Source organism: Parus major, chromosome 7 (genome assembly GCF_001522545.3).
Source record: "Parus major isolate Abel chromosome 7, Parus_major1.1, whole genome shotgun sequence".
In the NCBI taxonomy this organism is placed as follows: domain Eukaryota; kingdom Metazoa; phylum Chordata; class Aves; order Passeriformes; family Paridae; genus Parus; species Parus major.
The window spans coordinates 37,354,332-37,368,287 of record NC_031776.1 but is presented as its reverse complement, the minus strand read 5'-3'; the positions used below and the strand labels follow the sequence as shown (position 1 = coordinate 37,368,287).

Sequence of the window (13,956 nt, the reverse complement as noted above, 5' to 3'; positions counted from 1 at the left end):
GGGAACAGGGCACGTGCCCAGAGCCCCAGGCTGCCCACTGAGCCCGGGCAGTGCTACCCAGACACAGCTCTGGGCTCACCTGCAGCCGCCGGTTCTGTTCTCTGGCTGGTGAGGAATAGGAACTGATGTAAATTGGTGAAGCTTTGCTGGAACCTGGGAGAAAAAAGTTTAAAGCATAAGATTCAGTCTTTATTCATTCAGCTTTAAGTCTATTGGTTTTTATTTTGCCTTTTAAGTAGTACCCATACTATTAAATCTGCCGACATCAGTACCTACTAATGATATAGTATAATAACAGAATGAAGGCAAATGTTGTCCCTCAGCAGCAGCTACAGTGAAGCAAGGAGGCTTATGTTGGTGTTTCTCATTTTACAGACTCAAAACCTTTAAAGCAAGGAGTTTCCCTCTCTTTGGTCACTGTCATCTGTTGGTTTGCTACTTGTGTGACATAGTAAGAAGGAAAAGAGAGATCAGAGAAAAAATGAAATTTTGGTATAATTTAGTAATATAATAATATACAACTGCACATTAAAATTTATAACATCATCATCGTAATATAATGTACATAATAGTACAATTTTCTGTACTAGTATTTTAAATAAAAATAAGAATTCTAACTGCCTCTTACCTCAAAATATAGAAAGTATCTGTGTTTACTCTGGTACTGGGAAGTTTTACAGAGAACAGTAGAGCCAGGTGCCACCCTGCCCTGTGCCACAGCCAGGGAATACAAGGAATGGAAATGGAAAGCAACAGTTGGCAGTGACCAGCCCACTAATGCAGTTGTCTGTGTGTTGGAGTCTGAGATACAGATTATGTGCCCTTGTTTTTAATACTTAGTTATAGGATTCACAAAAAACACTGAATTTCATATAATATGAAATTCATGTCTGTGTAGGACTGTGAACTCTTCCCACATGGAATAGCTTCCTGTTCCAGAAGATGCTCAGCTGGTCTCTTACCAGTGTAGATGTCTTTATGTGCAATGACATCGCCCTGGCTACTGTAATACTGCATAGAAGGGTGCGTCCTGTCGTACTCGGAGCGAGGCTCTCTGATTCCCAACAAAGCCGGGGACGAGGACGTGCTGCCAACTGATGGGAAAAGAGAGGGTCTCAAGATTGACAACAAAAGCCTTTTGCACACCCAGCCTTCCTCAACACTTCCTGCTCCAAGGGTGCACAACCAGGGGGTGGGTAAGGACAGAACAGCCCAGAGCTGCCAGTGATCACTGCTCTGTGGTGCTCACAGGCAGACACACAGGACTTTTGTGATGCTCACAGCCCAGATATGGGACCTTACCGTGCCTAGGACATCACCTGTGTGGAGGAAGAAGATGATACTCTGCTAATGGTGATGGTCTAAGGCCACCCTGTCACTTGTCCAGCCTGACTGGCCTCAGTGACCCCTGGATACACAGGTGAGTCCTGGGCATGGTGTGCTCTGGGAGGCCAATGGCCATGGGGGATCCCAGCAAGGGATCATTTTGTGTTTGTCAATAAGCAGATAGAAATTTGACAGCTGGTGTCAGGATATCCCTTTACACTTGGGTAGAATCCAGTCACTCCCCGAGCCTAAGCTGTGCTGGCTTCCTTGGGTGGTGAGAGGAACTCTGGCACAAACGCCACAACAGGTTTACTTCCTGTGGGAAAATAAATCCCTGGTGGGGTCCTTGTTTTCCAAGTCAACCATGTCATAAAGGAATGTGTGGGGGTTGTTACTTTTACGAAAAGAAGTACTGGTCACTAATTTTAGCAGTCACAGTAAGTAGGTATTTCTCAGTATTAACAGAGACCTGCTCTAGATAGTCTCTAGAAGACTAAACTAAATTTTGTCTTTATTTGGCAAAATAAAATGCCAAATAAAGACAAAATAAAGGCTTCAGGAAGGATTTGTATCAGCTGTCTTGAAGATCTAAATCCTAGCACTGAAGACATTGAAGGAACAAAGTTGAGAAATAAATGAGGAGTCAGAAAAGTACGGTTTGAGGTTGGTTGCTCATTCTTACGGAACATGACATAGTTGGGAATGAAAATGAGCTTGTCCCTGTGGGTGTGTTGCTGCCAGGTCCCCATGTTCCATAAGGCCACTCCACAATGCCCACACAGCACAGGAGGAATGGCTTTGAACAGGGTAATGGCTGGTAACAATGTCCAGCTCTATTCATTGAGGATTTCACTTTGCAGGAACAGCTCAGAGAGCACTCAGAGCATGTGAAGTACTTTGCTCAAACACCAAGGAGCAACAGCCTGACCTCTGTGTTTTAAATGGGATTAGTACCAAATGGGGAGGCTGTTTGAGTCAAAAACATGTGACAGCAGGTCCCCTTCACCCTACCTGACTGACCTGACTGCATGACAGGTGACATCTGCTGATTGGCTGTGGATAGAGAAGGATGGGATTTGAATCTCTCTCGTTCCAGTGTTGACACTGGTGTAATAAAGTGACTTTGATTCCATCCATCCTGTGGAGTGACAAAAAGAAAAACACACCAGAATAAATTGCAAGTTATAAATAAATGAGGAGTTTTTGTGGCACTGTTTTCCAGTGTAAGCTAATTTTACAGTTTACCTTTTTGTAAATGCTCCGGAGGTCTCGGTACTGCCACAGCGTGTTCAGTACCTGGGCTGCCGCCTTGACAACCTTCAGTGAGGACCTGAGGAGGTGAAAAATATGGCAGTGTTAGAAAGCCACTGAATTCCACTTCAAAAGAACAGTGTTCCTAACCTTTGCAACAGCCTGAACCTGCTGCTGTGGGGCAAACCAGACCCTGCATCACCAGCATGAGCACAGCCAAGCCAGCAGCCTCACCCCAAGAGGGGCTCCTGCCACCCCATCCCCCAGCCACAGGGGCCTCCTGCTGCTGACCCAGCCCACGCTCGCAGGTTTCATTTCCACTAGACAACCACGGTGCCAGCAGAGAACTCGTCTGACAGCCTCCCCCAGAGCTCTGGGCAGGACCAGCTCCCCTCAGCCAGCCCTTGCTTGGAAATGCTGCTTGAGGGTGTCCCCCGGGCCACCTTCTCCTTCCACTGACCAAAGGGCTGCACTGGGTACAATTCACAGTTGCTGGGATACATCCTGACAAAGGTGCTCACGTAGTCTGACTTGGAAAAGCTCCAATATTTTATTCAACTTGTAGGTGTTGAAGAGGCGACTGGTTAACCCTTTTAACCTGAACAGGTCCCATGACCATGGTTACTGTGAGCAGCTGTACAAGCCTCCAGAAGCCTGCGACAGAGAACACTGCCCAGGACAGTGGTTCTGGTGGTTCCTCCCTCCCAGTGAGACTCCAGGTGACAGCTCCTCAGACCCAGACTGCAAAGGCAGATCTTTTTTTTCACTCAAAGAAATATTTCCTGCATTCTTAAGCATTTAAAATGGACACAAACAGCTCAGGTATGATCTTGGCTGCCTACTTGCCTGTCACCTCTTCCCTTCGTTATGTTGACCAGCTTCTCTATCCCACCGGTGTCGGCGAGGGCCTTGGCATTCTCCATGTTCTTGCTGGTGACCTCGTGCAGGGCGCAGCAGATCGCAGCCACTGTCTCATCTGACAGGATGCTCGGCCCGTTGCCCCCCGGCAGCCGATTGACCAGGTCTCGCATCGCGTATTTACCTGGAAACACACCCACAGAAACAGGTCAAAACCACAGGACTCAGCATAAAACTGCAGCTGAAGGCAGTGAGAAGCAGCACAGTATCAAAACCTGTCAAGAATTCACATTTTACATAGTCAAGGGAGACCAAATAACAATTTTTGAATTTTTTTTTCTTTCAGCTTAAAAATGTGAGAAGCTGAATTTTGCACTAAAAGAACAATTTTAAACAAGAATTATTTGGAGAAAGCAGAACTGTTCAAGGAAAAATGTTAGGCTGCTTATTACGATTGACAGAGCAGTGCACATTGCTGGGCTTCATCTACAGGAGGATGAAAAGAATCCTTACAGTAACTGGGAATTTTTTCTTCTGGGTGTTGTGTTCACCTTGCATGCTACCTGTCAGCTCTGTCAGGCTCCAGTGGCTGTCTGATGCCAGAGATAAGCTGCACACAAGGGACAGTAACTAAGATAAGGTCAAAGTTTCTTCCTGTTTGGGCTGTACTGTTAAGTGAATGATTAATAGATTTTAATCAGACATGTATTTGTACATAACAGTGAAAATGAAGAAGCATTGCCCAAAGTCATTTACTATCTATTTGTGTAATGTGCCTGAGTTAAAAATAAACAAAAGGGAATTCTGCAGGCAAAAGGAAACCCACTGGAAAACTATCCCCACAATGCTGTCTGCAGCAATACCCCACCATTTCCAACCCTCTAGCTCAGCCACGTGCTGCATGTTCCAACATATATTGTGATTTGCTGGAGTCCTCATCTCTCATTTCCTTCAGTGAAATGAGCCCATTGTTCCTTTCCTATACCAGCAGAGGAGCTCCTAAAGAGGGTTTCTAGCATGGGGTAGTGCACAACTCGCCTCACATCCCACAATGTTTTATCCAGTGGTGTGTTGCAGAGTGTGTCTGAGGCCAGAAATTCTTTCAGAGGTATATCTTTGACAGGGAGAGGGAGGAGATGGAGGACCATTCCCAAACTGAAAAGTTTTGCCAGGAATAGAAGAAACATCCTGACAAGAGAATATCACCTGAGTGTGACCTTCACAGGACTGGTGCTATGGAACAGGATTCTCTCTTTACACATTTCTCATGTGTAGAACTTGACTGCAGGAAAACACACTCTGAGTGCCCCAGATGGAGAAGCTTCAGAAACAGGTAACAAAGCTCTGTATTTCTCTTTCTGAGAATAATGATCCTCCTATCTCTATGAACAGTTGTTATATCCTTGACCCTACAATTCTACACATAGAAAATGCTTTTGTAACAAAAGTTAGACTTTTTTATATCATGCCATTTGTTAACAGGGTTCACTGAAGCCACAGCAGCCTGAGGCTGAAGCATGTTCAACACTAACAGAATGAGAAACCTCAGGGCAGGAAAGCTGATTATTATTTTGTTGGGTTTTGTTTAATGTTAAGTAAGAATGGCACAGATTAATGCTTAAAGGGTTAAATATTAGAAATGACAATTGAATTTTTCTAGCAAGCACTCCTGTTGATTACTTAGTTCAGCAAAGACACAGATACTGCTTTGTATCTGTGTTTTCCTGAATATATTTTACCAGGAGAAGATTTCCTCCCTCTCTTCTTGTCCAAGATTGGTAAAAAAAGCACTGCTGTTGTGGCAGCAGAGCTGTTCCATCCCCTGGGAACATGTGGGAGACCTGCACCCCCCAGGCAGGTAAGCACTGGGCTCCAAAGAAGGAGAGCTGTGTTTCCATCCCATTTGGCATTGGGGGTTCTCTGTCTGGTATGGCTGACTCCCATCCACAAAAGGTGGCCAGCAGCAAACTAATGTGGCAATATTGCTCTGGAAAGCTGCTGCTGTCAGGAGGACTCATTTATGTGACACAACTGATGTGGCACAGGAACATCAAGTGTGCTGCTGCCATTAGTGGAATCTCTCCTTGGGTTTTCCATCCAAGGTCTGACATCTGGGTGCAGGTGCTCTCTTGAGGACGGTCTGTACGTACCAATGAGCTCCTTGTTGCGGACGTCTAAGGCCATGTTCCTTAAGGCAGTTGCCACAGATGACACCACTCTGTCATTGTCCATCCTCAGCAGCTCCACGAGGATGGGCAGCCCCTTCTCCTTCCTCACAGCAGCGCGGATGTAGGCTGCGAACTGAGCAGAGCCTCAGTTACCTCCAGCCCACCACATCACTGCCACTGCAACCCTCAAGCATGTTTGGTCATTTCCAATAAAAGATGACATGTTTGATGTGTGCTTTTTCTGTGACTATGAAGAGCTGGCTCTTTGCCCTTTTTCACTCATTCCTCTTGCAAAGAGAGAAAGTATTTGAACAGATGATGATTATTGAAAAGGGAGCAGGGGGTTTTGGTTGTGTTGTATTTTTTTTTTTAAATACCAATTTCATAACGGTCAAACTGAAAAAGGCTTAGCTGGCTTGCTGCAAGCAAAGGAAGCAATTAATGCTTGCTGTGTTTTTTAATTTCTCCATGACAAATACATGACACAATATAGGCTTCTCATGTGCTGCTTTTGTAGCACACTATACGCAATGGCAGGAATGTATGGAAACAAGGTAAATTTATGTGTCCTGGTCTTATTTCAACAGCACCTTCCAACCAGAATTCACAGTTAGAAGATGCCAGAAGATTGTTTTGATCTGATATGCACTGGAAGAAGCTTTTTCTGTTTATTTAAAATAAAGGCCAGCTTCCATATGGCTCTTGTTGCCCCAGCTCACTGCCAAGGCTCTTCAGTGTGGAAACATGACTGCAGCACATGAGCACTAATGCACAGACAAGAGGGGAATGCTCAAATGCACACGAGAAAATGACAAGTCCCCTACAAACACATTCCAGGGTCTTACTAGAAGAAAGGGCTGGACTACAAAGAGAGGAGCAGGAATTCCCATACCTTCCAATTGCCTGCAGAAAGGTTCTGGAGTGATCCTGCAGAGCCCTCCAGAGTGGCTGGGTTGGAGCTCTCTGCCAGGAGTGTCAGGTATGGCTTCACCACCGATGGGTGCCAGAGCATCTCCACCCCTTTAGGAGACTTGGAAAATCCTGGGATAGGGCCAACTCCATCCCACTGAGGAAGGAACACAGATTTGTTACTGGACAAAACCTCTATATTGTCATTCAATGTAGAATTGTTTTTGTCAAGCTACGTCCTCCCCAACCGTGAGCCAAACCCCACATGAGGTATTTGCAGTACATGGAAAATACAAACCTGATCCTCCTGGGAAGTTTTTTTTTTCTTTTTCTTTTTTTTCCCCCAGCAGCTTGGCTCTGAGTCTTTGCTGGGTGACTCTTTTCCCAACAAGTCATCCAGTTCATTGATTCCCAGCAGCCGTGCCTGAGGTACCTCCAGTTCCAAGCGGTAGGAAAGGTTCCTCAAGGTGCACACACAATTCTCCACAGTCTGAACCAAACCAGAGAGACACCATATGTCACCAGTTCTTCCTCACACAGACACAAACCAAACAAAACCATTTCAGCAGAGGAGAAAAGACACTGGGAGCACAAGTGCTAAACTCTAATGCTGGGCCTTGGGCTGTGTTTTGGCCGCTTCTCTGGGTAAATGAAATCTCTCTCAAATATGACAATTTTTATAAGAGTGGTCTCTGCTAAAGTGGTTTATTCTTTAGTATTCTGAAAATGAAAAGCATAAGAGCTTATTATTGTTTTACTAAGAAACAGATACTGCAGCACTGCTGAAAACAAGAGGACACCCTGTGTTATGCAGCTGAGCTTGGCTGTGCCTCAGTAACCTGGGGCTGGGAGCAATGCCAGTTGAGATGAGGACATCACCATGCTCAGCTGAGCTATACAAAGCCCCAAGATCAGACACACAGGTTAGCACTGAGGTATCAGTAGATGAGACAGGCACACACCTTGCTGTCATAATCTGAGGTGTTCACACAGGTGTGGATCACATAGAGCAGCGAATCGACCAGTCCTTCACAGGACCTCATCTGCTTTCGTGCCTCTTCCCCAGCGGAGCTCAGGTTCCTGAAGGTTGGAATGACAAAGGAACACGGTGTGTGCAAGGACAGACAGATAATCACTTATTAGCCAGTTTACAGAAGGTTTTTATGCAGCTGATTGGTAATTGGTTAGCAACTCCTAGTGACTAACTTGGCAATTTTCATGTTTTTATATTTGGGAAAAAAGGACAATTGTAAAAGCTGTCTACATGATAGAACTCCGTAATTTATAGACTAAAACAATTCCTTTGTCTTTAAAATTACAATACAAGAAAGACCTGCTGCATAACATGATTTCTCTTTAAAAGGGAGTATTCTAAAAGAGCAAATACCTCAGGCATCCTGTTGTATTGCGCAGAACAAGGGAAGTCTGAAATTTAATTTTATGATCATCATCAAAGGAGGAGCTGTTCCATCCCGAGTGGGGCACTATCACAGTGTTTGTCAGCGTGGACAAAGCATCTCTAATGATTGTCATCTTCACGGCATCACACGAAGACAAGTTCCAGAGAACCCCTTAAAAGACATTTCCAGAGCAGTAAAGTCAGCAGAGACTTAGCAAACAAACATGAAGCAACACTGACAACTTAAAAGACAATACTTTAAATATGTGATGCGATTCTGGAGCAGGCAGAAGGTGGAGAGCCAGCATCCAAAAAGGAGAAAAACAAGGTGAACAAGGTGAACAGTGGAAGAGGGTATGGCTTTGGTTGGATTTTTTTCCAATAAGGATGGCCTTCCCTGACATTCCTGCTACCTTGCACTGTGTACCAGGGATGTCAGGTACTGAGGAGCAGAGAACATACAAGAAGGGATGTAAAAATCCCACAGACACTTTCTTCCTGGAAACAACAGCAACAAGTCCAGAGCATGTCCCATCCATATATCAGCCACAGAGAACTGCTATCCACCTTCTACCCTCGGGCAGAAATCCCTAGTCCCCTGCCTGGCAAAGTCTCCATATGTGACATTCAGGTACAGAAGTATGAAATCTGACATAAATTACCAGCAGAACTGTATATACAAATAACATGCTGAAGGCAGAACTGAACCTTCTTTTTCATCATGAAAGACAGATTAAATACCTTTTCTGAAGAAGTCCTTCTTGATTATAATTCAGATTAAATACCATACACATTTACATAGTTTGGATCCATCTTATGAATCCTGCAAGAACTTATTTAAAACAGTTGTCAAGAAAAGATAATAAAAGCTCATAATAAAAGAAATGTTCAGAATCAATAAAGAAATACCTGCTGTGTGTACAGAACACTCATATGAGGGAAAATCCACCCTAAAGTGGAGCTTTAATGCATCTACCTCAGTATTCACTTCTCCCAATGACTCTACACTCTGTGCTGTTTTAACTGATCAAGATAAGTGTCCAGAAAAGCTTGCATTACAGCTCTCTGCTAGTTTCCCTTCCAAGCTTACCTGTCACCAGCTCTTTGACCTCAGCATCGACAGACTTCCTCAGCAGCCGCAGAAGGGCAGGTATCCCTCCCACATTCTTCATGGCTATTTTGTTCTCATCAGTGGACTTCCCATAAACGAGGTTCCTCAGTGCACCACAGGCATTCTTCTGAACCTCCAGGACTCTGTGATCCAGGAGATCCACCAGGTGCTTGATACCTCCTAGCCTACAGACCTGGAAAGTGTAATGTCAGGGCCATCAGCACCCACTGATCTCAGCCACCTCACTCCACAGATGTAAAAGGCTTTTATTTTTATGAGAACAGTACTTCCCATTCTACTTCCAGAAGAAACAGCTGCTGAACCTTATTGACTTGAATGCTACGTGGGACTGAACCTCCCCCCCACCCCATTGCAATGGCTGAGGGTCATTTTCAGACACGTGCTGTGTTCAGAGAATTGTTATGGCATCAGTTTTGTTTCCAGTTTTAAAATAATTTCCTAAATCCCAGAATAACTTTTTAGGGAATATTGGAGATAAGAGCCAATTATCACTGTGATCATCACCATATCATCAAAACCACCACCTTTTCAACTCCCAGCAACAGTGAATTATGTTTGGGCTATCTTCTTACAAAAGTAGCACCAACATTTAACTAACATAAAATTTATGCTGAAAATAACATCTGGCACACACACATAGGATGCAAATGAAAAAGCAAATTCCCCCAAATCAACAGCTCACAGCTGCTTCGCAAAAGCAGCAGGTCTTTGAATGGAAGGTTTCTAGAAATTTCAATAATAATCTGAATGTTCACTCATGTGTATCCTGCCCCCACATCACCGTAACATAAAAAGTTTCCTCCACGCTTCTGCAGGGTTGCGCTGTTTCCTCTGCCTGACGGGTCACGCAAAGGCATCACTCTGATGCCTTAAAAACGCCTTGATAAAAACCACTGAAAGCACTCCAGAGCTCCTGGTTGTTCTAGTCTCCAGTCACCAACAGGTTACACAAAGCCAGGCTCTGGAAACCTACTTTAGAGTTCTGCTGGATGACACAACTTCAAGGTAAAAGATTTCCATAGAATTTCCATGCAGCTCTTATGACAGGAAGAATCTGAGTGTGCATAATAATTCACCCTCAGGCACTTCAGTATTAGCATCCACCTGGTACACACAGGAACACAGGAGGGTCACAAATACTGTGTCACGATGGAAAAAAAGGGAAGAGCAAGAGGCCTAGTTTTCCTGGTACTGTTGCCCTGGAAGAGCAGCACAAGCAGCACGTACCTCTGTTTTCACTTTGTTATCCCCAAAGCAGAGGTGCTGCAGATAGGCAGCTGCGTTGGCCTGCACCGATGGGAACTGGTGCTGGAGCATGTGAATGACCTCAGGCAGCTCTGGATCTCGCCACGCAAATTCCCTTCATTGGACAGCACACGGAGAGAAGGCGTTACTCACAAACTATGGGGATTTACTAAGCACAAGTACTGCAGCAGCTTAACGGCTTTCCAACAATTTCAGTTTTGCTCTGGAGTAAGAGGGCTAGAAGGAAAACCATAATGGGATAACAGTGGGTCACATCACCTTTTAGTCTCCCAACTGGAAAAGGATACTACATCCAATCTGCTTCAGCTGGCTTATGGACCACACAAATACAAATAATCACTAAAGTAACACCAACTCAAACAATTCGGCATACAAAAAAAAAATCTCACAAAAATTATCTATATAATGCAAAAGATACCCCCTCAACAGTGCTGCTTAAGGGCATAATTTCCATACAACGTTCTTCCCTCAGTGCTTAATGTTCTCCCTAGGCAGAAGCCAATTATACCTCAACAAAACCTGCACATCCTGAAGTGTTATTGTCAGGATGAGATACAGGATGTTTGCCTGATTTGAGCTATTCAGGGATTGTAAATTTAAAATCATTAAAGAATATCTCCTTCATGAAACCTCAACGATTTTGTGCAGACCAGTCCTGGAAAAGTCATGAAACATGCCCAGTTTGCAGATTTAGAAACACAGTCATTAATATTTGCTAAGCTATCTGCCTTCTGTAAAGGAGAACTGGGGGGGAATAAAGTATCTTAAGCTTCCCCAGGCTCAAAAATCCAAGTAAACAAAAAACCCCAAAACAAACCCAAAACCAACCCCTCCAAATCAATCAATCAATCAAACCAACCACCCCACCAAAAATCCTCAAGAAACAAAACCCAAAACAAACCCAGCAAAGTGTGTTCCAAGAACAGCAGCTGGGAAGCTGCTCCAAGACTAACGCTGGCTTGGCCATTCAGGTCTCCCCAGCACTCACAGTCACACAAAAGGGAAGCTCAGGTCTGTGCCCACTTTGACAATTCAAAGGTTTATTTTTCCATACTAATGATAGGAAAACCCTAGAGGAATCTGGCTTTCTAGTAAAACTAGTCACTTTGACTCTTATTCCAGAGTGGTGCTTCCTAACAGCCCACTCTGAGGCTGTGTAACAGGCTCCTCTGCCACAGCCTGATATATCACAAGCCCACGCTGTGCACAGACATCTACACCATCAAACCACTAATTATTGAGAAATGTGTGTTTGCTTTCAAAATGGCACATTTATAAATAGTTTTAGCACTTACTTTGTTTTGAAATTTAAGCAGGCTGTTCATAAAAATATAATTTAAATAAATTAGGTCTGTACTTTTGAATTTTCAAGCCCTGATACCCATTCATATAAAGAGAAACCTCACTACAGTGTTACAGGGTACTAAAAAATATTTGCAATTACCCAGTCAAATCTCATCCAAGTTGTGTTTCCTGTAATAACTTCTCCATAAAAACAAACATGAAAGAAAAATGTAACAATAAAGTGCCTAACAGCTGCTTCTTCTCACTGCAAGGAGCAGCCCGTGTTTACTGTTTTGGCAATAAAGGTAGAGCTGTGACTACGCCACGGAGGCGTGCCGTGCAGGGTGTGCAGGGAACGCTCTGCCCTGGCTGCACTTGCCTGGGGTCCTTGTGGATGCTGTCGATGGAGGGCGAGCGCGTGGTGCCGCCGTCGGGTGCGGGGTGCAGGCGGCCGTAGCCGGGCTCGGGCAGCCGGAACGGCAGCGTGCGCAGCGGCTCCGCCAGCGCCGCCGCCGCGGGCAGCCCGTAGGTGTTTCTTTGGTATGTGAGGGTGCTACGCTGGCTGGAGGATCGCTGCAGGTTACCCATGCCTAGGATAAAACAGTGTCAAAACCAACCAGGTAACAAGTGCCTGACAGAAGGAGTGATACCCACTTAACAGCGCAAGCAAAAAAACGTCGGTCTTGAAAATGTGTACTGTGCTCCATGTTGGAAGCCAATGTCAGACTTCATGGAGCAATTCCTCAGTGTCCCATGGAAATGGAGAGGTTAGTTACAGAATAAAAGGTTTGGTGGGATCAGACTTGTGCCTTAGCTTCCCCCAACAAGTATTTAAAGTAGGAAATGCATCCCGTGCCAACAAGCAGAAATCTGGGTGCAAGTGCTTTCAAAGTTCATAAAATCAATTCACCAACTGCACCCAAAAGAAAAAACAAGAAAACAAAAATTCATATTGTTTATATGATATTCTTCTTTTCCTAACTCCATGTACACTTTCCCTGACGAAAGGTAACGCATGAATCTTTGCAAAGATGAGGCTGAGCGGTTCGGGAATAAGAACATGCATCTCCCTATCTGAACAGAGCTGTTGTGGTGGCTCTTGTTTTTCCAAGGTAAGTGGTATTAAGTAGACAAGTAAACAAAGAATTCCAGTTTCTGGTTATATTTCTTCATTGGCACATCCTGACAAACTCCATTTATTCTAGGCTGTGGAAGGCAGGAGAACTGCAAAAACCGGTGCCTTCTTCAGAACTCTGTTCTCTTGATATTGCAGTTACATTAGCAAACATTAAAAAGGTATTTTCAAGTTTGTGAAAACATGACACATGAATATAGGACGGTTCTCTGTAAATACTTCCAGAGAGTTACTTAACTAAATCACTCTAATATTTTAAGAGTTTTGGGAAATCACTATACAAATTATTAATCAACCTTAAACAAATTGCATTGCAACGTGCACTACATTTCTGCCTACAGAAAATAAATCCTGATCTAATATAAATAAATATTAATCTAATGCTTATGCTCTTCGTAATAAATGAGTGGCACTTTGAAGAGATGCTAGAGGAATATTTTGGTTTCAATAGACAATCCTCAGCTGTAGCATTTACCATTACGCTTTGTTGAGAAGTTGTGTAAAACAGTATTTTTACTGTGAAAGATGTGGTAGGTAATTTTAGCTGCAAGCTCTTGTTTTGCTGTACTGATAAATAAAAAAACCCCAAAAACCCAGCAACCCAATTCATAAGAGGTTGATGCACAGAGCATGGAAGAGAGGAAGCAATATATTCTGTGTGTCATGAATACACTTGTCTGGGATGTACCCGTGCATGTGCTATCAAACAGAAAACACTCTGACCCCAGGCTGGCAGTGATGTATAGCCCCAGGCGCTCCCTGCAAACATCACAAGAGCCTTTTAATTCCTGCAGGTTATTTTAAGTCCTTCACAGCTTCTGTCTGCATTAATTGATACCCCCTCGTTCTTCCTTCTGCACTGGCATTCCGTGTCTCCCCCCCGCTCCCTACGCCCCGTGGCGCGGAAGAGCGGCTCGGGCAGAGCCGAGGCCGGGACCCACCGGAGCCGGTGCGGAACAGCGCGGCCTGGGAGCCGTGGTGCAGCTCCACAGTGCCGTGGTTGGGGCTGCGGTACACGGGGCTGTAGAACGTCCTGCCCTCGTAGATGGGGGTGATGTGCATGTCCGGGGACACGGCCGAGCGCAGCTCCTGCCCCAGCTGGCTGTGCTGGCTCGCGTATGAACTCCTCAGGCCTGCAAGCAAGCACAGGGACATGCCTAGTGGCCCACGTTCAGCAAAGCAACAGAGCTGTCAGGATTGAACCTTTCTTCCTTTAGCCAAGAACAGG

The 13,956-nt window shown here is 44.7% G+C and overlaps 1 protein-coding gene across 9 annotated transcripts in view; it reads right to left on the bottom strand.

Moving 5' to 3' along the window:
- The window catches only part of PKP4 (plakophilin 4), a 64,089-nt gene that overhangs the window by 1,355 nt on the left and 48,778 nt on the right, over positions 1-13,956 (bottom strand). For 5 of the 9 annotated variants that reach the window (XM_015634155.3, XM_015634156.3, XM_033515972.1 and 2 more), the window contains 14 exons: positions 13,670-13,861; positions 11,973-12,183; positions 10,271-10,403; positions 9,002-9,215; positions 7,900-8,083; positions 7,475-7,592; positions 6,811-7,002; positions 6,496-6,669; positions 5,586-5,736; positions 3,424-3,619; positions 2,572-2,656; positions 2,338-2,464; positions 963-1,094; positions 80-153 (listed from right to left, as the gene is read on the bottom strand). In XM_015634155.3, coding sequence (XP_015489641.1) covers positions 80-153; positions 963-1,094; positions 2,338-2,464; positions 2,572-2,656; positions 3,424-3,619; positions 5,586-5,736; positions 6,496-6,669; positions 6,811-7,002; positions 7,475-7,592; positions 7,900-8,083; positions 9,002-9,215; positions 10,271-10,403; positions 11,973-12,183; positions 13,670-13,861 — 2,183 coding nt within the window. The remainder of the gene's footprint in view (positions 1-79; positions 154-962; positions 1,095-2,337; positions 2,465-2,571; positions 2,657-3,423; positions 3,620-5,585; positions 5,737-6,495; positions 6,670-6,810; positions 7,003-7,474; positions 7,593-7,899; positions 8,084-9,001; positions 9,216-10,270; positions 10,404-11,972; positions 12,184-13,669; positions 13,862-13,956) is intronic. The other 4 variants (XM_033515974.1, XM_033515976.1, XM_033515975.1 and 1 more) reach the window with 1 other exon arrangement.